The sequence below is a fragment of the Meles meles genome, chromosome 11, assembly GCF_922984935.1.
Source record: "Meles meles chromosome 11, mMelMel3.1 paternal haplotype, whole genome shotgun sequence".
Lineage (NCBI taxonomy): Eukaryota > Metazoa > Chordata > Mammalia > Carnivora > Mustelidae > Meles > Meles meles.
In genome coordinates, this window is record NC_060076.1 from 30,540,243 (window position 1) to 30,568,234 (window position 27,992).

General features: G+C 43.5%; 2 protein-coding genes across 5 annotated transcripts in view; both read left to right on the forward strand.

Moving 5' to 3' along the window:
* Positions 1–14,938, forward strand: LOC123952906 (bile acid-CoA:amino acid N-acyltransferase-like). 2 transcript variants are annotated; one of them, XM_046022552.1, is made up of 5 exons: positions 1–209; positions 1,970–2,028; positions 3,165–3,680; positions 7,260–7,462; positions 11,411–12,238. In XM_046022552.1, the coding sequence occupies exons 3-5, from the start codon at positions 3,215–3,217 to the stop codon at positions 12,005–12,007; spliced, it is 1,266 nt and encodes a 421-aa protein (XP_045878508.1). In that variant the 5' UTR covers positions 1–209; positions 1,970–2,028; positions 3,165–3,214; the 3' UTR covers positions 12,008–12,238. The 2 variants fall into 2 exon arrangements, with proteins under 2 accessions (XP_045878508.1, XP_045878507.1); XM_046022551.1 differs by lacking the exon at positions 1,970–2,028 and having other exon boundaries at positions 11,411–14,938.
* Positions 13,250–27,992, forward strand: part of LOC123952907 (acyl-coenzyme A amino acid N-acyltransferase 2-like) — an 18,870-nt gene continuing 4,127 nt past the window's right edge. Inside the window, exons 1-4 of one of the 3 annotated variants that reach the window (XM_046022553.1) lie at positions 13,259–13,376; positions 15,941–16,016; positions 26,394–26,933; positions 27,171–27,373. In XM_046022553.1, the coding sequence (XP_045878509.1) occupies positions 26,471–26,933; positions 27,171–27,373 (666 nt within the window). In that variant the 5' untranslated portion in view covers positions 13,259–13,376; positions 15,941–16,016; positions 26,394–26,470. Of the gene's footprint in view, positions 13,377–15,940; positions 16,017–17,674; positions 18,249–26,393; positions 26,934–27,170; positions 27,374–27,992 lie in introns of those variants that run through there. The other 2 variants (XM_046022555.1, XM_046022554.1) reach the window with 2 other exon arrangements.

Below are 27,992 nucleotides of genomic sequence, written 5' to 3' on the forward strand. Positions count from 1 at the left end.
CAAGAAGGAGGGATGCTGGAAGACATTTTCTTTCACTCTCATTCAGCAGCCAGTTCTTTTCTACTTCTAGTCTTCCCCTCACTCTGAGTTCAGAACTGCTGGATCCTTGGTTTGGGGCTCCTTCAATAGCGAACCCACCCCCACATCTGGCTGACCTGCCGACTTCAGACCCTTGATCCTTATCTTGGTCAGGCACTTTCTTCCGCACAGTAAGTGATTAAAAGCTTGACTCTTGTTTTCAGCTTGCTGCTTTCATCAGCTACTCTAACACCTAAGTTGCTCTGCTTTCTCTGTCTTCTGGGCTTGGCTGAGCTCCTAATAGTGCCTTTAAATTGTTACAGTCTGCCTGCAAATAATCTTGTACTGCTTGAAAAATAATAAGATAATAATCTTAATATAATTCTATTAACTGTATTTCCACATTTTTGTTGTTATATTTCTATGTTCTTTAAACCCCAGGAGACATTATTATTTTTATTTTAAGGTCTTTTAAGTGCATTTAAATACACACATGTGTATGTGTGTATACATATTAAAGACATTTTTTTAAGATTTCATTTATTTGAGAGAGAGACAGAAAGAGCACAGGCAAGGGAAAGGGTGCTCTCTATGTCTTCTAAACCACCCCCACCAAAACGAAAAAACAAAACAAAACACCACAACAAAGTTCCTTTCTAATCATTCTACTCTCTTGGCTATTTCTGTGCCTCTTGTTATGGACTGTTTGCTTTCATCATCATCATGGATCAATTTTCTTGATTCTCTTGTGTCTTATAATATTTACAATCATACTCCAGATATTTCATATAAAAGAATGACCAGAACAAGTAATATTTACCTCAAGAAAAGAGCAAAGCCCTACGTCAGGATGTTAGAATTAAAGGCTGAGGGGCACCTAGGTGGCTCAGCAGGTTAAAGCCTCTGTCTTCAGCTCAGGTAGTGATCCCAGGGTCCTGGTATCATGGGGCTCTGCTCAGTGAGGAGCCTGCTTCCCTTCCTCTCTCTCTGCCTGCCTCTCTGCCTACTTGTGACCTGTCTGTCAAATAAATAAATAAAATCTTAAAAAATTTAAAAAAAAAGAACTAAAGGCTGAACCCATCTGACCTATGGTTGACCTGGGTCTGGGCTTGCTTGCTGCTGCTTTTTTTTTTTTTTAAAGATTTTATTTATTTATTTGACAGACAGAAATCACAAGCAGACAGAGAGAGGGGGGCAGGCAGGCTCCCTGCTGAGCAGAGAGCCCAATGCTGGGTTCAATTCCAGGACCCTGACATCATGACCTGAGCCCAAGGCAGAGGCTTTAACCCACTGAGCCGTCCAGGTGCCCCACTGCTGCTTTATCTGAGTCGGTGTACCACTGCCTTCAGATATTTCTGGGTATGGGATTAGGTCTTCCTCATTAGAAGAAACTGCGGGCTAAGCATTAGTGAACTTCTCAAGGTATCTTTGGCTTTTTATGGCCATGTTGCTAGCTTTTCTAACTGTAGGATATTTCTCTCTGATTTAGAATTCTTCTAGAAAAAGGGTCACTACGGAAATTTCTTTGCTCTATAGTCCCACTCCTGGCTTTCTAAGCCCAGGGAAACCTCTCTATTTGGCTCTCTCCCCCTTCCTTTGGAAGTTAGCTGCTTTGCTTTATACGAAAGACTTGCAATGCCTCAGACAGATTTCTCCCAGCTCATGCCTCTGCTATCATTCTTTGATGTATTGTCCTAGAGCATGTGGCCAAATCCTTAAGAGTTGGCACTTGAAGAAGTACTCTGGCTGGGATCTCTCATAATTCTAATCTATCAAAACAGCCTGCACACATCCATTAAAATTGCATTAAATGTTCTGTTCATTTCTCCTCATTTTTCTTTATGGGGGATTCTTTTTTGGTGTTTTATCATAGATGAAATCACTCTGTAGAAGAGAAAGTTTCCTCTCTCGTAGGAGGAACATATCACTCACTGGAGTTTAATTCATTTAGATTCCTGGCAATCTAATGAGTTTAAGAAAACAAAAAAATTTCATTTTGTCTTTATCCAGGTAAGTATAGGTTATTAGAATGGGAACAATGTCCATTTTTGTGACTTTCTTCACACTAATCCAAAGGAGAAAGGCATTCCTTAATCTTTAAGATGGAGATTATGAAAAACTTAGCAAATTTTTCTGTACCTGAAGGTTCTGTCAGCATCTGGTTTTGCTTATGACTGGATAAGCCTAACTACGAAGCTGTGAGTATTTTCTCTTTAGAGAGTAACACGTGTGTCAGCCTCCTTGTTCTCCCCAAATATTTTGTCCTCATTCTTTTGGGAAGATTTGTCTGGTTTTCATGCTCTCTTAGTAGTAGAGTCACCAGTTCCGTATATGTAGATGTTTAACAAATTCCCTGTTTTCTTTAAGAAGAGTATTTATTTATTTAATTATTTGAGAGAGTGAGGAAGAGACTGCAAGTGGGGTGAGCAGAGGGCGAAGGACAAGCAGACTCTGTGCTGAGCAGGGAGCCTGACATGGGGCTCTATCCCGGGACCCTGCAATCATGACCTGAGCTGAAATCAAGACTCAGAACTTTAACCGACTGAGTCACCCAGGCGCCCCAAGAAACCTGATTTTCAGACGCACATCTCACTCTTGTTCTCTACTGCAGTTAATTTTTCAAGGGCTCTGGATGGCCAATTGTGAGATCTTTCTTGGATGTGCTAATACCATTTGTGCCTATTTGGCTGCTGCTTCCTCCACCCTGGTTCATAATTACCATAAAATGCATCTACTTCCACATGTTTGCTAAAAACTCTCCGGTATCTTGCACTTGCAGATAATATCAGGATATTTTTATTTATTATTTATTTATTTTAAGCTTGTATTTACTTGTTTGTTTATTTATTTGTTTGTTTGTTTATTTTGAGAGAGATCACAAGTAAGCAGAGAGGCAGGCAGAGAGAGAGAGGGGGAAGCAGGCTCCCCACTGAGCAGAGAGCCTGATGCGGGGCTCCATCCCAGGACCCTGGGATGACAACCCCAGCCGAAGGCAGACATCTAAGGACTGAGCCACCGAGGTGCCCCTATATCAGGATATTTTTAGAGCTGAATCCCAAGCAGCCAGATTCCTGGTCCAGTTCACCTTTCATTAATCTTATCATTGCCTTATTTAATTTTCCCATGTATATATTTTTTACATCCAGGTCTTACTACAAACACCACTGAGAATCATCCCAGGTGCCTCATTATAACAATGATTCAGCTGACAGCTACCCCTGAAAGTGCACTTATTGATGAACCCGTGCACATTCGTGCTACTGGCCTGCCTCCCTTTCAAGTAGTGATTCTTCAGGCATCCCTGGCAGATGAGAAGGGGAACCTGTTTCATTCTCAAGCCTACTATAAGGCCAATGAAGCTGGGGAGGTAGACCTGCAGCAGGCCCCTTCACTGGGAGGTGACTACATCGGAGTCCACCCTATGGGTCTCTTCTGGTCCCTGAAACCTGAAAAATTTTTAATGAAATTGGTGAAAAGAGATGTGATGAATAGCCCCTTCCTGGTCCAAATAAAACTTTATGATTCACATTTACAATTAATCGACATCGCCACCACTGCTCCAAAAGTCAGCCTGACTTTGGAGAGATGGTATGTAGCACCTGGTGTCAAACGGATCCAAGTTCGAGAAGGCAACCTTCGGGGAGCCTTCTTCCTCCCTCCTGGTGAGTAAAATTAACCTGGTTACTGTCATCCTTGTGTTTCCTCTTTCCAGTGCCTAATCCTTCTAGAGGTTTAACTTGGATATGGATAGTACATAGTATAGTCCTTTCCAGCCTTAGAATCAGGGCTAACTCTGGGTCAGAACAAGAGTATGGTGAGGCCCCATTCCAATTCAAGTTGGATCTCAACATTTCTGGAGCTTGTCTAAGGATATGGCTATATGCAGTTTATGGAGTCCCTGCATTATGGAGTTTCATAGCTTTGGATTTATGTGAAATCCATCTGTGTTAAAGGCCACTACCTGAAGATTTACCTCCTGATAGCGTGTCCCGGCTTCTTTTGGGAGTTCTGTCTTGCCTGAGTTTCAACTTAGCTGTAGGTCATTGCATCGAATAAGCTGATGATACAATGGACTGAAATGTTGCAACAAATATAGAGGATGCAAAGAGACACTATACCCTCTAGTTCCATAAATGTTGCCTATTTATAGGATGTTCCATACATCCACAGATACACAACATGGTCCCTACCAGAAAAGTCTGTTTCCCACAGTGATCTCCACATACCAATAAGTGGTTCAAAACGTGTACTGGTACATTTCTCAGGGTTTATTGTGGGACTGAGTGAAGCAAAGTCAATTTCCCAGAAGTAGCCCTCGACAGGTCCAGGTCTCAGGTGTGTCTGAGAGCCCCTTCTTTAGGCATGAGCTTCGATCTGAGACACAGCCATCGTATCCTCAGGATGTACTGCCTCTCTCTCTCTGCTTTCAGGAACAGAAACATGTAGAAGTGAGATGGGTAAAGGAAGCCTGAAGTGTTCAAGGTGGTTCCTGACAGCATAGAGTTATAGATGATGTAGAAGGAATAAAAACTTCCCTTTCCAAAATCATCCTGACACATGTAGTCATAAATCTCAGTATTTGTACACCTAGCAATTAGCATAGAGACAACATCATTGTGTGTAGGGATGGGAAAGTAAGTGGTACAAATGTCTGTGCCTCTTCTATTCCACCTCAATTAAAAAATCTACATATCAGTGATATCCCCATCACCTGGGGATGATGTGCTGGGTTAGAGGGTACTTTTGGTGAATCCTCTCGGATACTGCTGTTCTGTGTGTCCTGCTTGTTCTGTGGGGATACGAAAGAGCTTTGAGCTGTGTGGGGCCAAAAGAGGATGGAGTCAGGTCTCGAAACAATTCTCAACTACAACATTCTTCCATGATCAGAGGCTCATTACTCTTAAGTCCTCCCTCCTCCTGGCAATCAGGAGATGAAAAGCAACTGTATTCATTTATTGAAGCGGTATTTTTAAAATTTTATTTTATTTTATTTTATTTATTTGACAGAGAGGGGGAGAGAGAGAAAGAGAGCACGCGCACAAGCAGGCAGAGTACCAGGCAGAGGGAGAGGGAGAAGCAGGCTCCCTGCCAAGCAAGGAGCCTGACATGGGGCTCCATGCCAGGACCCTGGGATCATGACCTGAGCCGAAAACACTCGCTTAAGCAACTGAGCCACCCAGGCGCTCCTTGAAGTGGTATTTTAAAGCCAAGATATATTTAGTACCATTTTATTGCTCCCTTTCTCAAGGTGAGAAAACATAGCAACGTTTTGTTTTGAAAATTCCCAAAATCCTTTAAATCAAGTCACTCTTTTTAAAAAAAAATTTATTTTTAAGTAACATCTCACTTACTTATCTCTTTAAGTACTAACATGGGGCTTGAACTCAACCCCAAGATCAAGAGTCGCCTGTGCTACTGACTTAGCCAGCCAGGTGCCCCCATGGATGGGACAAGTCTACCTCCGTTAAAATCACTTACCAGAGAATAGAGTGCTTCCAAGAAGTGCATCATAATTTTTTTTTTTTGCTTTATTTAGAAAGCTAGCTGCCTACACAGAGCGTGTGTAGAATGACACTCTGACCATCCCTACTTTTTACCAGTATTAAGTTGCAAGGAATAAACAGATTGTTGTCACATGGAAGTGATGAGGGAGCAGAAGGCTGGCTGAGGACAAAGCAAAAGCTGGCACCGTGCACCCCCTCTCCACCCGCTCCCCTTGGTAGTGTGTGTGACATTCCTCAGGCACCCCTGACCGCCATAAATGAGAAACAAATAGTTCCCCTTGGTTTACAAATGTCCTAGAGATCTACAAACAAAGAAGTTACCTTGTGCTATTGATAATTTCCAGAGGCAAATAACTCAGTTCCTCAAGCCCTAAGGTCTCCCTCCCCTCCATACACAAAACTGAAGGAGGCTGAGGTAGAAGGAAATGTAAATATAATTAAATCTCTTCTGAATCTTCTGAATCTAAGTCTCTCTAACAAAGACGCTTGATAGCAGAAATGTGACATTCCGCCAGGAATCTCCCAGCTATCTTGATGTTAATGGCTTGCCAAAAGACAACATTGATCAAGCTGGGATCAAAAGACAACATTGATCAAATATCCCAAAGACCTCCAGGATACAACGGGATACAACGGGCACCTTGTAGGCCCTCTTTACCATATGAAAACTCCGTTGAAACCTCCCTTCCCCTCACCTTCCCCCAACCGCAGGGTACTTAACCTGCCATCCCTCACAACCCGTGGCAGCTGCATCTCTGTCTGCCCACGGGTCCTGTCCCCCTGCTTTAATAAACCACCATTTTGCACCAGAGACATCTTAAGAATTCTTTCTTAGTCGTTGGCTCCGAACCTCACCCCACCGAACCTGACTTAGGTTCTGGAACTTCATCAGAAGGGCTTATCATTTACATCTGCTTGGCTGCAAGATTTTGTCACTGTGTTGTCAGATGAGTGAGTGGAAGAAAGCAGTGTGAAGTCCAGATTTTAGCTAACAGTCATTTCAATAGCTTTCTTTGAAGTCATATATTTTGAAGCCCCCCCCCTTTTCTGAGTTATATATACTTTGAGAATTCAATTAAATCTGTAGAGGCTTTCATTAGTAAAATACACACATAGGGGTCCCTGAGTGGCTCAGTTGGTTAAGCGTCCTACTCTTGGTTTCGGCTCAGGTCATATCTCAGGGTCCTGAGCCTGAGCCCCCTGTCAGGCTCCCTGCCGAGCAGGGAGCCTGCTTAAGAGTTCTCCCTTTCCCTCTGCACCTCCCCGTGCCACCCCATCCCAGCTTGCATGCTTTCTCTCTTAAAAAAAAAAAAAGAAAGAAAGAAAAACCCATTTAAATCTGTATTTTGCATATATTTTCAGGACCTTCATTGATTTCCTAAAGCTCAATTGTGTATCTTTTCATAGGTTAAAAAGCACTTGCCTAGTTTCAATGGCTTTCTTTACTCCAATACTATAGAAATGAACCACTGTGAGTCCTCAGGACCCCTTGGCTACAGAGATTAAACTTGTCAGTGAACAGGGCTCCCAATCAACCTTCCCGATATTGTGCTCCATTAACGTATTCAATCAGCTTTAGTTCTGCCCCAGATACAAGACTGGAAACTTGAGGATTCTACTGAAAATTTATGCTTCAATTCCAGAATTTGTGATGCATTTCTTCGTGTTGTCGTATTTTTCTTCTCTTTTTCTTCCCTTCCCCTTAACCTCAGCTTTGTTTTGTTTTTTCTTTCTCAGGAGAGGGCCGTTTCCCAGGGATAATTGACTTGTTTGGTGGTATTGGTGGACTGGTTGAGTACCGGGCCAGTCTCCTGGCCAGTCGTGGCTTTGCCTCCTTGGCCTTGGCTTACTTTAACTATGAAGATTTGCCTGCCCAACCAGAAAAGACAGAATTAGATTATTTTGAGGAAGCTGTCAACTTTCTCCTGAGACACCCTAAGGTAATTTTTGCCTTTTCTTTTAGTCCCTGTTTGTTTGTTTAAAGATTGTGTTTATTTTTTTGACAGAGGGAGACACATGGCGAGATAGGGAACAGAAGCAGGGGGAGTGGAAGAGAGAGAAGCAGGCTCCCTGCCAAGCAGGGAGCCCAATTCGGCCTTGATCCCTGGACTCTGGAACCATGACCCAAGCCAAAGACAGGTGCTTAACAACTGAGCCACCCAGGTGCCTCTTGGTCCCTGTTTTCAAATAATCATTACACCCTGTGGCTTCCCTTAACTTCCAAGTATGATTCTCCTCAGTGAGCTGGAAGTTCTATGACATAGCCATCTTATTCACATGATTTCTTTCCCACCCAATGTTTTTTGCTCAAAAGACAAAATGGGAAGTTAGCCTGTGTCCATGATGGAATCAAAACACAATGGCTTCATTTATTTTAAAGATTTTATTTATTTACCCAGATGCCCTGAGCAATTCTCATTAAGAAAAAAAATATCAGGAGTGCCTGGGTGGCTCAGTGGGTTAAGCCTCTGCCTTCAGCTCAGGTCATGATCTCGGGGTCCTGGGATCGAACCCCACATCGGGCTCCCTGCTCGGTGGGGAGCCTGCTTCCTTTCTTCTCTCTTTGCCTGCCTCTCTGCCTACTTGTGATCTCTGTCTGTCAAATAAATAAATAAAATCTTTAAAAAAAAAAGAAAAAGAAAAAAACATCAGCAATTAACAAGGGATAACATGCAGCAACTGTAATATAGCAGAAACAGCACATTTTAGAACTTAAAGAAGGTATGGATTGGGAAGTTCTACAGCATTATAGTTAAGTCCTCTCCAATAACTAAAAATCAGACTCACTCCTCAAAGGAAGATTATCTGTCTGGTAGAGTCTGGTGACTTAGTAATAATCAGAGAAGGTGATAATAATAAGAATTACATTTATTGAGGATGTGTATTGCCAATTACTCTAGTAAGCTCTTCACTTGTATTATCCCCTTTACTTCTCACAAGAACCTTACGAAATAGCATCACCACCATAGTATTTAATAGATGAAGAGATTCAGGGTTAGAAAGGGTTAGTTACAAGTGTTACAAGGGTAGCTTGTCCACATTCCCACAACCAGATGGGATAGAGCCAGAAATGCAATTCAGTTCCATGTGCATCTAAAACCATTGTGTCTTGGACACCTGGGTGCCTCAGCTGCTTAAGCATCTTCCTTTAGCCCAGGTCATGACCCCAGAGGGTCCCAGGGTCCTGGGATCTAGCCCCACATTGGGCTCCCTGCTTATGGGAAGCCTGCTTCTCCCACTCCCCCTGCCGTGTTCCCTCTCTCACTGTGTCTGTATCAAATAAATAAAATCTTTAAAACAAAAAATTGCTCTATGGGTATCTGGGTGGCTCAGTCAGTTCAGATCATGACCCCGGGGTTTTAGGGTGGAGTCCCACATCAGACTCCCTGCTCAGCACTTCCCTCCTTCATGCTTTCTCAAACAAATAAATAAATAAAATCTAAAAAAAAGAACTGATCTAAGTAAAATGAAGTCTCTGTACCACACCCTATTTCATATAAAGGATCATCGAAAATATGATCAGAATTACAGTAATAAGATGAGCAATAATCACTAACAATCTACTGATGCATTGAATTTTTAAATAGCTATATCGTGCTGAGTTTTCTGCTTGGCTTAGATGAGAAATGAGGAGGTTCTGTGATTCTGCTGATCACTTTCTTAGCCTGCTTGCCCTTATACTTGCTGCATGACTTTTCCCTCAGCGTTCTTCCCAAAGTCAGCCAATGACTAATGACTTCCCAAAGTTAGTCAATGACTAATGAGACTTGGAAACCAGATTTCTTTCCTAGGCTCTTACTACTGTCACTAAGCCTGCTTCATGCTCTCTCTGCTGTGAGAAGACAGACCACCCACCTTTCAATTCCTTATAGATCTTATTTCTCCATCTGTTGATTTTAAGTGTCTTCTAAGAATTCTAAATTCCCTGATCCCAAATTTGGGATCTTGTGGCAGAAGTTATAACAAGAGCTGGTGTTCCGCCAAAAGTCTGCACATAACTGAGTCACTTGTTGTTGTTGATCCGTGTTATACTTCCTTTTACTTTGTCTTCCCTGGCCAAATCCATTCTGAGTTCTCACCTTTCATTGCTGTAACTGTGACTCTGTATCTTTAGTATTAAGACGTAGAACTTCAGAGCTTGAAAGGTCTTTTTAATTCGAAAGGAGATGATTCCAGTCACCCCTCTCTTTTTTTTTTAAACATTATTTTTTTTTTAAAGATTTTAGTTATTTTTCAGAGAAAGAGGGGGAGAGCGAGCACAGGCAGACAGAGTGGCAGGCAGAGGGAGAAGCAGACTCCCTGCCGAGCAAGGAGCCCGATGTGGGACTCGATTCCAGGATGCTGGGATCATGACCTGAGCCGAAGGCAGCCGCTTAACCAACTGAGCCACCCAGGTGCCCCTCCAGTCACCCCTCTTAATATACAGGATAGGACCTCAGGTAGAATGTATTGGCCTTCCAAAGAGGTTGAAAAAATGCATATTGCAAAGGGGAATAGGTTCAGATCCATCAGAATTTACCCACTGGGACTGGATACATGCCCCATAAAAGAAAAAGAGAATGGTTCTTATTGGTGTCCAATACACAGCATACAATACCTTTCCTTCTTGTTTGTTCCTTGTGTGTGTGTGTGTGTGTGTGTGTGTGTGTGTGTGTGTAAAGATCAAATTGTAGCCCATTTCCTCTGAGAATCTTTCCCTGATCCTGCCTTATTCCCTAGTAATCTGGGTTGGCAACCTTGCCTATGTGCATTCTTATATTGCAGAATCTGTAAGCTACTCTAATTGTCTGGTTTTTTCCTTCCTGTCTCTCCATCTGGCAGTTGAGTTCCTTGATGATAAGAGATGGCTTACACCTTTTATCCCCTCTGTGTCCTCCGGTGGTTAGTACAGGGTGGACAATCTAAAATTGCTTGCTTGGGGGCACCTGGGTGGCTCAGTCATTGAGTCATGATCTTAGGTCATGATTCCAGGGTCCTGGGATCAAGCCGCCCCCATCAGGATTTCCTGCTCAGCAGAGGAATCTGCTTCTCCCTCTCCCTCTGCCTACTTCTCTGCCTGCTTGTGTATGCTCTTTCTCTCTCTCTCTATCAAATAAATAAATCTTTTTAAAAAATGCCTGCTTGATGACTGAAGGCGGAAGAGGAAGCTGAGCCAGGTCTCCTTTATGAAACCTTTCTCTAAAGGAGAAAGCTTCCAGGGAAACCACGGCAGAGGGAGAATCCTCTGCTCACATTTCCATCCTCTGTTATACTAAACTCATCTTCTTTCTCAGTCTTTTCCTATAGCGTACCCTTTTCTCTGGACTTCTAGAGATCCTAGAATTGGTACAACAGCGTTGACCGATCAGCTGTAACTTGACTTATGTTATTCACACGAGTTATGAGCCTTTTTCTTCTTTTTCCTACTACATTGGTATTTCTTTAGGGCATTTTAAACTCAGTGCCTAACACCACGCTGAATCCATAGTACTTAATTTGGAAGGCCTGACATGTTCTTTTTTTTTTTTTTTTAAGATTTTATTTATTTATTTGACAGAGAGAGAGATCACAAGTAGGCAGAGAGGCAGGCAGAGAGAGAGGGGAGAAGCAGGCTCCCTGCTGAGCAGAGAGCCCGATGCGGGGCTCGATCCCAGGACCCTGAGATCATGACCTGAGCCGAAGGCAGAGGCTTAACCCACTGAGCCACCCAGGCGCCCAGGCCTGACATGTTCTTGAAGGAGTATTTCCTTTGAACATTCATCATGTATTCCAGAACTCTAGAACTGGGCATGTGGGTGGGATTAGTCCTTGCTTGGCTCCTACTGGCCATTCAAGTTCTTGGTTATTTGAGATGGTAGCATTTTGCTAAATGGTAGACAGAATCAACATCTCATTTCCATTATTTTTAGGTCCTCGGCCCAGGCATTGGCATAGTTTCCATAAGCAAAGGTGCAGAGATTGGACTCTCCATGGCTATTCAGCTAAAACAAGTAACAGCTACTGTGCTTATTAATGGGCCCAACTTCATATTGAGAATTCCACAGGTATATCGCGGTCAGATAAGTAAGCCCTTAGCCCTCTCTCCACAATCGCTGTCCATCAATGCCTTGGGGTTAGCAGAGTTCCAGCACAGCTTTGAGGAAGCTAGACGTGAAGCCAGTGAGACTTCTCTGCTCCCCATTGAAAAGGCCCAGGGACATTTCCTTTTCATTGTGGGAGAAGATGATAAGAATCTCAACAGCAAAGGGTGTGCTGAGCAAGCCACCCAACAGCTGAGAAGATACGGGAAGAACAACTGGACCCTGCTATCTTACCCTGGGGCAGGCCACATGATAGAGCCTCCCTATTCCCCACTGTGCTGTGCCTCAAAGATCTCCAGTCTCCACCTGTTCATGCACTGGGGTGGAGAGGTGACCCCACATGCCACTGCCCAGGAGCATTCTTGGAAGGAGATCCAGAAGTTTCTCAGGAAGCACCTTGTTCCAGTTGTGACCAGTCAACTCTGAGAAGATATTCCTGAGGAACAGAGCAGCAATACCAGACCTTCACTTGATTTTCATGGAACAACATCTTTGATTTCTTATTGTGGGAGGTAATACTAAAAGAAAGAAGGAGGGTGACTGACAATGGTCATGTCTTGACTTTGGAAAGGGAGAACGGTTTCCGTTTAATCCAATATCATGCTTGGAGAGTTTTATATTTTAAAAAATACATTTATGGCTCTACCTGCCCTAAAATATTCTGGTTTATTATTACAGCAATTGTCTTGTGGGGAAAAAAAATGACCAAAATGAATGACAGAATCCCCTGGTTTTAAAAACAAGACATGAGTAGAATCAGGTGTTGATATTTTTTGATTTCTTAAAACTCAAATGAAATATGTTTAGATTTCTCATATATGAAAATATGCTCATGACTCATGGTTACTTCATTGCCATTGAGAAACTAGAGCTTGGGAAACATTATTTTGAGGCAATATGGAAGCTGATATGGGGGTAACATGATTGCGTCAACCTAAAATCAATAATTTAACAAAAGCTAAGAGAAGAGAATAAAGTAATATCTGTGTCAAAATGTACAGCATTTTGAAAAAGAAACAATCCGCGGTTCACAGAATTGCACTTTAAGAAAGGAGCCATGATGCTGTGGGTTGTATACCTTGTGGGCTGGCAAACAATTTCTCTAAGGTTCTACATGGCAAATATTTTCGGCTTTGTGGGCCATTAAATCTCTGTCACTGTTGTTGAGTTCTGCCATTCAAACACAAAAGCATCATAGACAGGCCATAATGAATGTTCATGGCTGTGTTCCATTTAAACTTTATTTATGGAAACTGACATTTGCATTTCATATAATTTTTACATGTCACGGAATAGTAATTTTCTTTTTCTTTTTTTCTAAGCATTGGCCAATGTAAAAGCCACACTTAGCTTGTGGGCAGTAGAAAAACAGGCTTTTGGCTAGATCTAGCTCACAGGGCATAGTCTGATGACCTTGGGTGTGGGACGATCCAAATTACTTTGTCCAAGGTCAAATTTGACGTATTTCCTCTAACAGGCAAGTCACAGTCCACATATTCCTGATCTACTGAACTTCTTTTTTTTTTTTTTAAACATTTTATTTATTTATTTGACAGAGAGAGATACAGCGAGAGAGGAAACACAAGCAGGGCGAGAGAGGAAACACAAGCAGGGTGAGTGGGAGAGGGCTGAGCAGGAAGCCCGATATGGGGCTCGATCCCAGGATCCTGGGATCACGACCTGAGCTGAAGACAGAGGATTAACGACTGAGCCACCCAGGCACCCCATGAGCTACTGAATTTCAATGGATGGAAGTGGAAGGTAGATAATCAAGTGAAGATGAACCAGTAAAAAGGTATTTTGAATGATTTTGTAGGTGTGGTGGGGGAACCAACAAGGAGTTAGAGGAACAGAAGTAATACACAGAGGCTTCACGGTATCTGCCTAAACTCTTTTTCTTTCATCTGCTTTCTGATACTCCCTTTGTTTAGAGTGAAATCATTCCATTCAGGATGAGTGAGGCTATTAGCCTCCCTCCTTTCTCACTCAGACAAGTTTTTACATTTCCCACACCTCATCAGACTATGTCACTCCTTTGACTCTAATAATCATGTAATTGCAATGGCTAATACCGCCTACGGTATATGCTACATAATAACTATATAGATTAGATGCTACATCATTAGTTATGTATGCCATATGCTATATAATAGCTAACATAGTGGGTTTAATGGGTATAATTACTTTTGTTTCCTCTTCCAGACTTTAGGAAGAATGAAATGTTTATGAGATATGATGTTTGTGCTTTATATCCCTTGATTTACATTTTGTGGATTTTCAGAACCAAGAAGGTCTTAAAAAATTTTTTTTCATATATTCTGTTCTATATCACTACTACAAATATTGACAAGAAGGCAGATCAAAAACCATTCTTGGCCAACTTCTCTGACCTCTTGGAAATGTAACTGGTTTGATTTTCAGGGTTGACCTCTTGTGTGTACCCATAAAATATCTGCACCTGGTTCACTCATAGCATGGTCCAGGCCAGCTGGCAAACCCACTCTCACCTTCTGCATTTGGTCCACTTGGCTTTTCCTGTCCTTGCACATTCTCTAAATGTAGTTGTGTCTTCTGTCAGGCCCCTGACAGATGCATATACTGCATCTCCTTTGCTAAAAGTTCGGCTCACATGTGGCCGCAACAATCAGGGCAGACTTGCTGACCTTCAGCTCTCAGCTGCCTTCCATGCCCATCACCGTGAGAATCTGGGAGCTTGCTAAACTCTTTCACATGCCAGGAGTGTAAAAGGAGACTTGCATGTGCTATCTCCTTTTGCCTATGTACACGATGTGCTGTTTCACTCTGCTTTCCAGAACTCTAAACTGGAAGCAGGACAAAACCTTCTTCTGTAGATTCCAGTTTCTTTCTTTTCTTTTTCTTCTTCATCTTCTTTTTTTTCTAGCTTCTCACAATCCATTCCCACCTTGGTCAAGGCTCAGACCTTCTCTCTAGGCAGAACTTCTCTTCTGAAAGATAAGCCCCAGGACCTAGACTTAATGTAATAAAGCTTCTGAGGAAGAATAAAGCAATTAACTAAGAACATCACTGCTGTCAGAGAGGCATTTGTAAAGATCATCTTTGCCTTACAAGAAATAGGCCAGAGGGCACAGATATAGCTAAATCATAAAGGTACTACTTAATGACAGGCTTTTTTGGGGATACTGATCTATGTCAGCCTTCTCATACTAAGTAGTAGAGGTGCAGAGAAACTTACACGATGCATTAATAGCAGGGCTAGAATCAGAACCCAGGGACTCAGACCTAAATTTTCTCTGTTACACTGTGTTGAGATTTCCCCCCATGACCTGTAAACTCTAGTTTCTGGAAATTTGAAATAAAATTGGGTCTATACATTAATGCATTTTTTTGGTTGTTTTTGGCTTAGGAGATCTAGGGACACTGCAAGTTCTATATTTACTCTTACTAGGGAGAAATTTTTTAGCTTCTAAAGATGCTAAGACTTCAGCTTCTAAAGATGCGTAGACACGCCTGGGTCTACTGTTGAGAAGGAGTCAGTTTTCCACTGATTGTGTTGCAGCTGTGTGGAAGCCCAATGAACCCCAAGTGCACTCATGACTTTACCCCATTAGAATAGTCTTCATCCCCTAATTTTCATGCTCTTCTTCTCTGTCCTTTGAAGGCAACCAGAATACATCACCCCAAAATATGCCTCTTTAATAAAAATAAGCAGATAAAAAGGCAGATACAAGAAGGGCCCTCTGACCCTTCCTTTTTCCCTCCTGAAAGCAAGAGATAAAACTCCCAGATGGAAGGTGTCCTCCCTCCACCAGAAGGAAAGCAAAATTCTTACCACCAAAGACAGAATTTGAGAATGAGAGAATTCTATACAAATAGACCTTGTTCGAATGATTATCCTTCTTTTGACTGCCCACATAGTTACTTTCCACAATGGTCTCTCTCTTTATTCAAGTTAATATAAAAGCAAGTATTTGCTTTTCTTTGGGTCTCATTCCTCATGAGGGCTCCTGTGCCACATGAAACTTACATTAAAAACTTTTATGTACTGGGCGCCTGGGTGGCTCAGAGGGTTAAAGCCTCTGCCTTCGGCTCAGGTCATGATCTCAGGGTCCTGGGATCAAGCCCCGCATCGGGCTCTCTGCTCGGTGGGGAGCCTGTTCCCCCTCTCTCTCTGCCTGCCTCTCTGCCTATTTGTGATCTCTGTCTGTCAAATAAATAAATAAAATATTAAAAAAACCCTTTTATATACTTCTCACCTCTTAATCTCTCTTATGTGGGTTACGTTCTCAGGCCCAGTAAATATACCTTAAGAAGGTGTGCATGGAGAGAGAGAGAGAGAGAGATTGATTGACTTTAAGGAATTGGCTTATGTGATTGCAGGGGCTCAAACCTTCAGGACAGGCCAGAAGGCCAGAAGAGTTGATGTCGCAGTCGTGATTCTGAAGGCAGACTGCAGGTAGATATCCTTCTGCCCGAGAGGACCTCAGTCCTTTCTGCATGGTTCATGCCTGCTATTGATAACTCCCAATGTCTCTTCTGTATGCAGTCATCATTTCATTGCCCGGTGCCCCACTCCTCATATGCTACAGCCTACCCCTAAAGGGGCCCATGGACAGCTAGGTTCCCCAATGTTTTCTGTTCTGGGCAAGTGGAGTGGAAAAGATCTGGCTCTTTGCCAGCCTGACCTGCCCCCCCCACTTTATTACCTGGGTGCCATAGCATCCTGTCTTGCCCACCCTTTCCTGCACTGCTCTTAGAATCTTCATAAAAATGACACTGACCCCACGCTGGGACCTGATCTTGAGAATTAGTCCCTCAGCTGGGAGCCTTGCTAGCCTGCCAAGGTACCTCTCAAGATGAGAGGTACCTTCTCTTTCCTCAGTACTTCCAATCTGCCCGTGACTTCCAAGATCAGCCCTTTCCCCCCAAGCTAATATTTCACTTTCAGTACATTTATATATATCATTCTTATTTAAGAAGTCGAAGCACAGGGGCGCCTGGGTGGCTCAGTGGGTTAAGCCGCTGCCTTCAGCTCAGGTCATGATCTCGGGGTCCTGGGATCGAGTCCCGCATCGGGCTCTCTGCTCGGCGGAGGAGAGCCTGCTTCCCTTCCTCTCTCTCTGCCTGCCTCTCTTGTGATTTCTCTCTGTCAAACAAATAAATAAAATCTTTAAAAAAAAAAAAAAAAGAAGTCGAAGCACAGGGAAACCTGGGTGGCTCAGTTGTTAGGCGTCTGCCTTCAGCTCAGGTCATGATCCCGGGGTTCTGGGATCAAGCCCTGCATCAGACTTCCTGCTCTGCAAGAGACTTGCTTCTTCCTCTTCCATGTCCCCTGCTCGTGTTCCCTTTCTCGCTGTGTCTCTCTCTGCCAAATAAATAAGTAAAATCTTAAAAAAAAAAAAAAAAAAGAAGAAGAAGAAGAAGATGAAGAAGAAGAAATGAAAGCCCAAGGGAAGTAAAGCAATCTGCCTGAGGTCAGATCACACGGTCAGTTAAAGAGTCCGGGTTCCAATCTAGGTCTCTCTGATTCCAGGGACTGGTGGTCTCCCAGCTACACCTCACTGGCTACAAAAGGTTCAGAAATGAAAAGACACAGTGCCCTCCCCCAAGCAAGTCACCACCTGGAGGCACAGACTACAGTCTGTAAACCTGATCATTCCTGCATTTTGACCATGGACTTGGACTGAGGACATTAACAGTAGGGCAGGTTTCAGAGGTTCTGGTCTCAGGGAGGCATTTTTTTTTTCCCCATTTTATTTATTTTTTCAGTGTAACAGTATTTATTCTTTTTGCACAACACCCAGTGCTCCATGCAAAACGTGCCCTCCCCATTACCCACCACCTGTTCCCCCAACCTCCCACCCCTGACCCTTCAAAACCCTCAGGTTGCCCCAACCTCCCACCCCTGACCCTTCAAAACCCTCAGGTTGTTTTTCAGAGTCCATAGTCTCTTATGGTTCGCCTCCCCTCCCCAATGTCCATAGCCCGCTCCCCCTCTCCCAATCCCACCTCCCCCCAGCAACCCCCAGTTTGTTTTGTGAGATTAAGAGCCATTTATGGTTTGTCTCCCTCCCAATCCCATCTTGTTTCATTTATTCTTCTCCTTCAGGGAGGCATTTTTGCATCAGGAGGGCTTCCGCTGTCCCTTGGAAGAGCAGTTCAAAACCCAGCTATGCCTTAGCAATCCCCTGTTGAACATACAGACCCCAGGACCTTATTCCGGTTGGAATCTCCTGGTGCAGACTTACTGCGTCAGACGTTTGGGACTTACTGTGTTAGACACTGTCAAAAAGGCAGTTAGTTGCCTAAGAGACCATGAACTCAGAGGAGGAAATCCCCAAGGAGACCAGAGCCAGCAGTGGGGAGGAGGAGTCAGGGAAGTGCTTAGAAACCAGAGCGCTGTGACGAAACCTGAGATTCCGTTGTGAAACACTTGGACTGAGAGGTACAGCGGCCGGTACAGTGGCCAGACTGAGAGTCTGCTCTGACCCTGTCCCAGCAGGGCCCACAGTCCCATCAGTGGGGACGTACCTAAGAGGAAGGAGACGCTGACAGTTTTGTGAGGGAGAGTAGGCTAGCGAGGGCCTGGCTAGCTCAGTTGGAAGAATAGGCTGGGGAAGCTTCCAGTGTCTCTAGTAGGCCCAGCAAGCCGTCCTACTCCAGACTGCTCGCAGCAGCTGAATTCAGGGTGAGTGTGCAGGAGTTGGGTTGTCACAGCGTGGCCTGGTGGAGAACTGCTCAGTGTTTTGGCTGGGCACCCAGGAAGGCGGCTTTCATTCAGCTTTGTGCCTTCCTCATCTCCATGGCTAGCGCAACTCTCTGGAGGAACTGCGATGTCCTTCGCACCCCGGGGCGGGGGTGGGGGTGCGTGGCTCTATGTTAGAATCATCCACTTAACAAGAGGGCGTTTAGAGACTGACTGTGGCTGCACAGTCAGGGTCCTCCTAATCATGTCAGCTTACCGAGAGATTGTTTCTTGACTCGAGAAATTTTTCTCTGGGACTTAAGACTTGGGAAGAGGGGGAGGAAAAACACCTGTGACAAGGAAGAAAAGCCCCTAAAGGGAATGGACTTTTGTTTCTTGATTGGGAAGTTTAACTTTTATGGATGACTTTTTGCTTTCTTTTATTCTTTGTTTCCTGCCACTTGCTGCACTGCAGCTCCTGGCTGTCTTTTCTCCAGATGGGTCAAGGTCGCCCAGTGGCATACGTAACCTTGATACCCTTCAGCCTGGGAGTCGGGAGCCTGCTCCACAGCAAGGCCCTAGGCTTTCAGCCCAAGAAGCTCCTCTCTGCAACCACTGGAAGGCTAATCCTGTGTGGGGCAGCTTGTTTCTTGCCCTCTGGCTGCTTTGTGGCTTCAGTTTCATGGACACTCAGCGAGGTGCAGTGTCTGGGCTTCTGCTGCAGAGATGGGAGGAAGCCTGGAGACTTTACTCCATCAGATGTGGAAGAGTCTCACATCTTCAGAAGTAGCTTCTGAGAATTCAGTTGGGCTTCTGTTCTTTCTTCTTTGTACTCTCTGAGAAATGTTATTCTTCTTCTTCTTTTTTTTTAACCTTTCCATTTATCATTTATTCTTTCATTTAATTACTCTAATACTTACTGAGCATCACTATGTGCCTGATGCTATTCTAGAAATTGAGGAATAGAATGTCGAGCAAGGTGTAATTCTTGCCCCCGAGGAATAATTAACAATCCTGGCGAGTGCTGTTCAACAGAATATTCTAGGATGATGGAAATATTCTCTATCAGAATTGCCCAGTGTAGTAGCCACTAGTCAAGTGTGGCTATTGAACAATTAAAATGTGGTTATTGTGACCAAGGAATTAAAATTTTATTTGTTTTTAATAAACTGAAATTTCATTTGCTGTAGGTGGCTAGAGGCTACTACATTGCTAGAGCAAAAAGGGAGGGAGATAAAGAAGCAGATTTTTATAACATCATATGCTATGTGTTATAATGAGGTGGTTGGTTGGACTAGTAAGTAGGCTGGGAAAGGTTTTGATTGAATCTGATTATTATAAAGGGTGCCAAACACAAAGGGAAGTCCAAGTCCAAGACTGACAGATTCAGCTGGTAAAGAAATAATGAACCCCTGTTAGATTCAGACAGTTTATCATTTACATAGATAGTGAAGGCCAGAGAAGCCACAGGCTCCAGCTGTCTGAGTCCTTGTCTTACACCCTGAAACAATGGCGCTGCAGCAAACGGGGCCCCATGACCTCAACACAGTTGCTGGGGAGCCATCTCCAGACCACAGCAAAACAGTCACAGAGCCTGCAGCCGTGCCGCAAAGTCGTACACCTCTCTGGAATCAGGGAAGTGGATGGGAAAACTATCTCATGGCAGCCTCCCGTAAGATAGGGAGAGACAATTAAGAGCTACAATTTTCCACTTATAAATTAAATAAGTTATCGGGGTGTGGAGTACAGAATAGGGAATATAGAGCCAATAACAATGTAAGGAACCTTGTATGATGACACACGGTAACTAAACCTTTCACTGATTGTTTGGTAATGTGTATTAGTTGTCGAATGTTGTACACCTGAAACTAATCTCTTATGTCAATTATATTTCAATTAAAAAAAAGAGTAAGAGGGACAGGTGAGAAGACACTCTTGTGGAGCCTCCTCTGAAGATTGCCTAACTTGCCATGTCCCCGCGATCACAAGGCATCCTATCCCGATGGATTTAGGTCCTGGTGGTCCAAGTTCTGCCTGTGGGCACAGGGAACCCTCCAGGGTGCTGTGGTGGAACCATTCCCCTGCGAAGGGTCTTAATGCTAGACCAGAGGATTTAGACTTCACCATTCACCCTGCGGCCATCGAAGTTTAAAGCAGGAGAGTGATTCGATTATTTTTGTGTTGAGATCTGTCTGACTAGATTGCAGAGATTAGACTGGGAAGTGAAAAAGACTGTAAACAGGAAGGAAGATTTAGGTAAATGGATGAGAGCTTAGGGGAATGAAGTGGAGAGCACAATCAATAATCATTTTGAATAATCAGTCGACAACCAGGAAATGAAGGGCTCCCTGTGCAGTGAATGTGACAAAGACACATCCGACAGGATCCTGCCCTCAAGAAATTTACAGATTCACAGGAAAGCAAAAACACAGCATAAATGGTTTTAGTGTACGGTTCCATAACATATTATGTGTTGCTCTGAGTGGCATGGTGGAGAGCCCAGAGGACAGAAAGTCGTTCCTGTATACAGTAGGTGCTTTATCGATGTTGACATGTTGACAATACAGCGTTGGATAGGATAAGCTTTAAGGCTTCTTACGACTTATTCTAGAAAATCTGTGACAGACTGGTTTTGAGAGCCAAAAGACTTATTAACAAAGGTATTAATTCCTATCACAGTGTATGGATTAGTTGGGATCCAGTTGAGAATAAGACAACAGAATTAGAATACTGGGAAAGCAGAAAAAAGTCACGAACATTAAGCGTGGTAAGAGGTAATAAGGAGACAGTCGGAGGGCTTTGGATATTGGGAGCAGGGATAAATTGCCATCCACCAGTGGAAATAATATTGTACGAGTCCTTACCTCCCACTTCCCACCACCATATTTAGGTTTTTCCATTTCACCTTGTCCTTCTACCGGAGAGAGGTCAGTTGGCCCTCCCAGCTTTAGGAAAGAATGACACAACACAAACGGAAAAACAAAGGCCAGGAAAGTATTTTCTTGAGTTACAAAAACACTAATAGGAGGATGTGAATTCCCAAAGTCACAAATAGGTGCATTTTGTTTGGTATCCACCTTGGGGTTTCTGTTGTTGTGTGTCTGTGTTATTTTGTGTTGTTTTGTTTTTAGGAGAATACATCTGAATGCCGTTAGACTGGGCAGATCTTTATTTCACTACCATCTTATATTGCATTCTCTCTGACCTTTCCCTGCAAACTTACGTTACCCACCCCTCCAGGTATCTGAATTTGGGCCCCCGGCATACATTGCAAAATGGGTTTGGAAGAATGCATACAAATATAGGAAGATGGTGTTCCGGTCAAGTCCTTTAGCACTGTACAAGTCACTGGGACTTACTTGGACTGCAAGGAAAAGCAGAGTGCTCTGAATTTTGTGCGTGTATTTCTGTCACCTGGAGGAACAAGGACTGAAAAGAGAAATTACGCTGAAGCTAGGATAATAGGAAAACATTGTGTTTTATGCACATGTGGGTTTGTGGACTATAAAATTCAGTCCTACTATTTCATTATCAATCCTGCTGTACTATTCATCAGGCAGTATCTGTCATTAAAAGCTTCAGAGTCAGGGAAAGGGAAAAGAAGAAGCTAAAGACAAGAACGTAGTGAAAAAGAAACAAGGGTGGGAGAGGCCAGGAAAAAAAAAAAAGCATGTTCACATTTTTACTGTCATTTGGGGAAAATAAATAAGATTTGTTTTTTTTCCTGAAGATTTTATTTATTTATTTGACAGGCAGAGATCAAAAGTAGGCAGAGAGGCAGGCAGAGAGAGAGAGAGAGGAGGAAACAGGCTCCCCGGCCACTGAGCCACCCAGGCGCCCCATAAATAAGATTTAAATGAAGGGTCAGATGGCATGGGTTAAAATTCTTTTTGCACTGTTTTAACACAGACAAACTTGGCTAAGTCACCTGAGTTCAATCTCCTTACTTATAATGACCATGAAAGGACCTTGAAAAGTGGAAAGGCTTTATTACGGGAATTAATATTACCCAGTGGCTAGCTTTTGTAAGTGCCCAATACATTTTTTCTGTTAGAGAAAAAAAATGGGACCAAGGAGAGGATAGAATTCCAGTAGTCATTTAAAAGAACCAGGCCCTTTCCTTGTCGGATGATTGTGGTGTATGATTGCCTTTTCAATTTTCCTGGAGCTGTCGCTGCATTTGAAAATTATTTGTTAAAGATGATGCTCATGGGACAGGACAACTTATATTACCAGCTAGTATAAATCCCATCGGTTAGTAGCTTCATTGTCTAGACAGAGTTGACAGCGAGTCCTCTCTTGTGAATGGACTCAGAAGACGGTAATTCTCCATTTCTGATCTCATGAGGCATATCTCCAGTTCTTCAGTCCTCTTCTTCCACTTTCAATTTATCTTCAAAAATCAGCCTATTGGACCATCGGATATGTTTTTTTTTTAAGATTTTATTTATTTATTTGACAGACAGAGATCACAAGTAGGCAGAGAGGCAGGCAGAGAGAGAGGAGAAAGAAGGAAGCAGGCTCCCCGTTGAGCAGAGAGCCCGATGTGGGGCTCGATCCCAGGACTCCGGGACCATGACCTGAGCTGAAGGCACAGGCTTTAACCCACTGAGCCACCCAGGCACCCCTTTCAGATATGTTTATAAAAGGCAAATGCTTACCAAAATATAAAAGAGTGGCATAATAAATAAAGGGGGGAAATTCTTTTTTTTTAAAGATTTTTAAAATTTTATTTTTATTTTTTTAATTTAACTTAATTTTTTTTTCAGTGTTCCAAAATTCATTGTTTATGCACCTGCCAGAACAGGGAGGGTGGCAGGCATGAGCAGGGGGAGTGACAGGCAGAGGAAGAAGCAGACTCCCCACTGAGCAGGGAGCTTGATGTCCCAGGTGTCCCAAAGTGAGAAAAATTCTTGAAAATACGATTCTTTGTTACAATATTCTTCTTATACTGCCTCGACTTTATGCCTTTCTTACTCTGTCCACACTTTGCAATGCTTACAAATAATAGCCAAGTGTCGTTACGCAGCGGAGTTGCGCTGTGTAAGGATTCATTTTTCGGAATGCAAATTTCCCTCTGATTTTCCCTTATACCAGGAGGGTTTGTTTACTCCCTTAACTCATTTCTCAAAGTGTAAAGGGAGTTTGGGGTAGGTAATTCAGGAAGGAGGGGCAGACATGATCAGCCTACCACCCTCCTCCCGATGCAATAGAGTGCTCACTAACCATCAAGAACCCCCTTTGGGGGGCGCCTGAGTGGCTCAGTGGGTTAAAGCCTCTGCCTTTGGCTCAGGTCATGATCTCAGGGTCCTGGAATCGAGCCCGACGTCGGGCTCTCTGCTCAGCGGGGAGCCTGCTTCCCCTCCTCTCTCTCTGCCTACTTGTGATTTCTGTCAAATAAAAAAAAAAAAAAAAAAAAAAAAGAATCCCTTCTGTCTTGTACCCAAAACTGAAAATGAACATGACCATTTTGCACATGGCCCTCATGGGATGAAAAACTTGTAAGGAAATCACTAATGGGACCACTATCCATCATGACGTGTACCATAACCACATGACACTTGAAGTTCAAAAACAGTTTCTTTTTTTCTCAGTTAAGAATCTTAGTGGAGGGGCGCCTGGGTGGCTCAGTGGTTTAGGCCACTGCCTTCGGCTCAGGTCATGATCTCAGGGTCCTGGGATCGAGTCCCGCATCGGGCTCTCTGCTCGGCAGGGAGCCTGCTTCCCTCTCACTCTCTCTGCTTGCCTCTCTGCCTACTTGCGATCTCTGTCTGTCAAATAAATAAATAACATCTTAAAAAAAAAAAAAAAGAACCCTAGTGGAAACCCCTAATTACATTTCACGAAACCTCAGGGTTCCTCAGAACCCCAGGTGTATAGGTACTGAATCTTCATTCATGTGTGTATGCACGCACACACGTGTGTGTGTTGTGTATGTGTGTATTTTAATTCTGGACTCCTCTTGTTTCTTGACTATACGGGAGTGATGACACGGAGGCTTCATAAGTCTGAGGCCAACTACTGGGAAGGCCGTCTGTCAAACTTTGCCTTGGATCCCTACGAAATCCTTGCAAAGGTACACCCATCCCAAGATACAAGGTGTGAAAGATACTGACTTTATTTAGCCCATATTTCAAGGGGCAATGACTATGGGATTACTGATCCTCTGATCCTTTCCTTGTCTTCGGTGGGGAAACCTGAGACAGGGTTCACAAGCGTACACGGGTGGCCTGATAAGTGGTGTTTCTCTCTCTCTCTCTCTCTCTCGTTTATTTGTTTCATGGTTTTGTTTTTGTCTAATCCATATCATTCTCTTGAAAGAACTGCTTCTCATAGGAAATGTCCCTCTCATCTGATCTGCAGCATCCTCTTTGATGGAAATAGCAAAAATGTCCACATGAGTAAGAGTGACCATCATGGGGAATTTCTGACAAATCAGAATGACTGGTGATCTCTGGGTCCCCATTCTAAATAGGCAAGGGGAAAATATCCCTGGCACATCTTGAATCAGGAATTCAACCCTGGCCCCAGGTTGAGGTCACATGGTGTCAACATAGCTACTGAATCTCCATCCTGGGCTTTAGGGGCTTTTCTATCATTACAAGGTCTATCAAGATTTTGCCCCCCAAAAAATGACACATACTATGTCAAAGTTTCATACAAGAAATTTCTTACAGAGCTAAATACTGGAAAGACCTCTCTTTTTCCTTTCCCTTGAGGACCTGATAACTTTTTCTATGATAATAATTAGAACAATGGAACTGACCAAATTACCTTTTCTCCTTTGGCTGTCACTAAGTCAGGGCCAAACTTACAGCACATGAAAAGCTTTACTTTTCATGCTCTAGGTTTTCTTTGACCGATGCCTGATTTTGGTTCATATTTTCCCAGTTCTATTTTATTTTTATTTTGCTCTGCATCTGTTATCTATAAACAGGTTCTTTTTTTTTTTTTTTTTTTTTTTTTTGGTGAGTATGAGGTATGGAAGAAAGGAGGAAAGGGAGGAGAGAGAGAAGAAAGGAAAGGAGACAGGCTGTAAGGAAGGAGGAAATAGCCCAAATTTTGCTCATTAATGGAGTAGAGCACAAAATAGCTGACCCAACGTCTATTACAGTCTCTACCACAGACGACATTTTGACATTTATCAGTCCATCAGAAAGGTGTAAAATTAGAGACAAGATCATAGAGTTTGGGGCACCTGGATGGATCAGTCATTAAGCGTCTGCCTTCAGCTTGGCTCATAATCCCAGGGTCCTGGGATCGAGTCCTGCATCCGGCTCCCTGCTTGGCTGGAAGCCTGCTTCTCCCTCTCCCACTCCCCAAGCTTGTATTCTCACCCTCGCTGTTTCTCTTTGTCAGATAAATAAACAAGGGACACCTGGGTGGCTCAGTGGGTTAAAGCCTCTGCCTTCATCTCGGGTCATGATCCTGGGGTCCTGGGATCGAGTCCCGCATCGGGCTCTCTGCTCAGCAGGGAGCCTGCTTCCTCCTCTCTCTCTGCCTGCCTCTCTGCCTACTTGTGATTCTGTCAAATAAATAAATAAATAAATATTCAAATAAATAAACAAAATCTTCAATCCCCCCCAAAACATCATAGAGTTCTATTTTCCCTTAAAAGGAATAAATAATGGGAACACAAAAGAAAGAGCTGGAAGTTGGTCTTATAATGACAGGGAGGGATTAGAAACAAACAACACCATAGTATATTTCAGTTCCTGTAACTCGACCCCAGGTAGGTGTGGGGCTTAAAAAGCAACACTGATCCTTCCTGTAAGGGCTTTTCCATGCATTACCCCCTTAGATCTTAAAATACACCCAGTGAAGTAGGTCAAATGGGTATTATCTCAAGTGAAGAATTAAAGCTCAACTTACCCCAAACCATGAAATGAAGGTTTTCTATAGTGTTACAACGGAGAAGACAGGAGGCTGTGGTATCAGCCTTAGCTTGAATTTCCAGTTCTACTGCTAATTATTCATGAGGCTTTGAGCATGTCACTCAGCCTGTTTCCTCATATGTAAAATGAGAATAATGAGTTTTCTCGCACGTCTTCTTTTCCTTCTCTGAGCGTTCTGTGTATTTTGCATGAGGTCTTTAGAAGCAGAGCTTGGCCAGACCTAATGCAAGCCTTGTCTCAATCTTTCTCCTAGGATTTCGGTCTCCAACTCCAAGCTTCCTCTCACCCTCCAGGGCAGGGAATACCACTCCGTCCCTTTGCGATTTGCCAATGTTCCAGCTGACAGCCACCCCAGCAAGTGCCCTTGTAGATGAGCCGGTGCATATCCGAGTCACAGGCCTGCCCCCATTGCAGTTGGTGACCCTAACAGCATCTCTGAAGGATGAGAAGGGGAATGTGTTCCTGTCCAAAGCCTTTTACAAGGCGAACGAGGTTGGTGAGCTGGACCTAATGGAGGCTCCTGCATTTGGAGGCGACTACGTGGGGGTCCACCCGATGGGCCTCTTCTGGTCTCTGAAGTGTCAGAAGGCTTTCAGGAGGCTGCTTAAGCAAGATGTGATGAACAGCCCCTTTTGGGTCACTCTGAACCTCTATGACACTGTTGGTTTCCAAGATTTCAGCACAGAAGAGCCCATGGCCAGCCAGGTGGTCCAGCGCTGGTTTTCGGCCCCTGGGGTACAGCGGGTGCAGGTCCGAGAAGGTCGGGTGCGGGGAGCCCTTTTTCTGCCCCCAGGTAAGACTAATCTTTGGTGATACAGGAAATGTTGTTGATGAATATAAAACAAAAACAAATGGCATCACATTCTTGGAGAACCAGTATTTTCCCACAATAGTTTAAAACCAACATGCCATTTTGTGTGTGTGTGTGTGTGAAAGTGGAATTTATTTTCTTAACTTGTACTCCCCCTCTTAGCCACTTGAACCTCTTTCCATTTTATTTTATTTTATTTTATTTTATTTTTGCTTTCAGGGGAAGGTCCTTTCCCAGGAGTCATTGATTTGTTTGGGGGCCGAGGAGGTCTCGTTGAATTTCGGGCCAGTCTTTTGGCTGCCCATGGCTTTGCCGTGTTGGCGTTAGCGTATTTTGCCTATGAAGATCTGCCCGAGTTACTGCAGGAGATCGACCTGGAATATTTTGAAGAAGCCGCTAACTTGCTACTAGCTCATCCCAAGGTAATTTAGAATACTTTTCATTCTAGCTTGTAACATTATAGGCCAAAAAAAAAAAAAATCAGAAATGTCTGTTTTGCCTATTTTACCAATCTGTTTCGATTTGGGCATAGCACTATTTGCCCTTAAAATGGGGATGATGATGTCGACCTTGTAGGATTGCTGGGTTGCTGATCAGCTTACTGGCACAGGGGACAATGAATGGTGGGTATGTTATGGTTATCTTCAACGGAAAAAAAAGCCAAGTCACCTTACATGACTTATTCATCAGTAACTCTTCAATTTTTATCAGCTGCTGATCTCAAGTGATGAATTCTCCAGCTTGACGTGGTTTCAGACTTCAGTGATTGTCTCTACATGGGCAATGCTGAAGTTAAGTCCCCCTCAAGAGTCCTGAGACTCAGAACGTGCAGAAGTTCAGTTTCAGAGCTGGGCCACAGAATGAGAGTAGAACTATCAGCAGAATGGATGTGGCCACCCCATCTGATTAGCTGAATTAGCTCATCAATTAGTATCAGATCTAGGGGCAGAACTGAGCCCCAAGTAAGTGTGCAAAGCCCAAAGCCAGGAAAGGAACTAGAAAGGAAGGATCATTTTAGAACTCTGTCAAGTATTGTTGTAC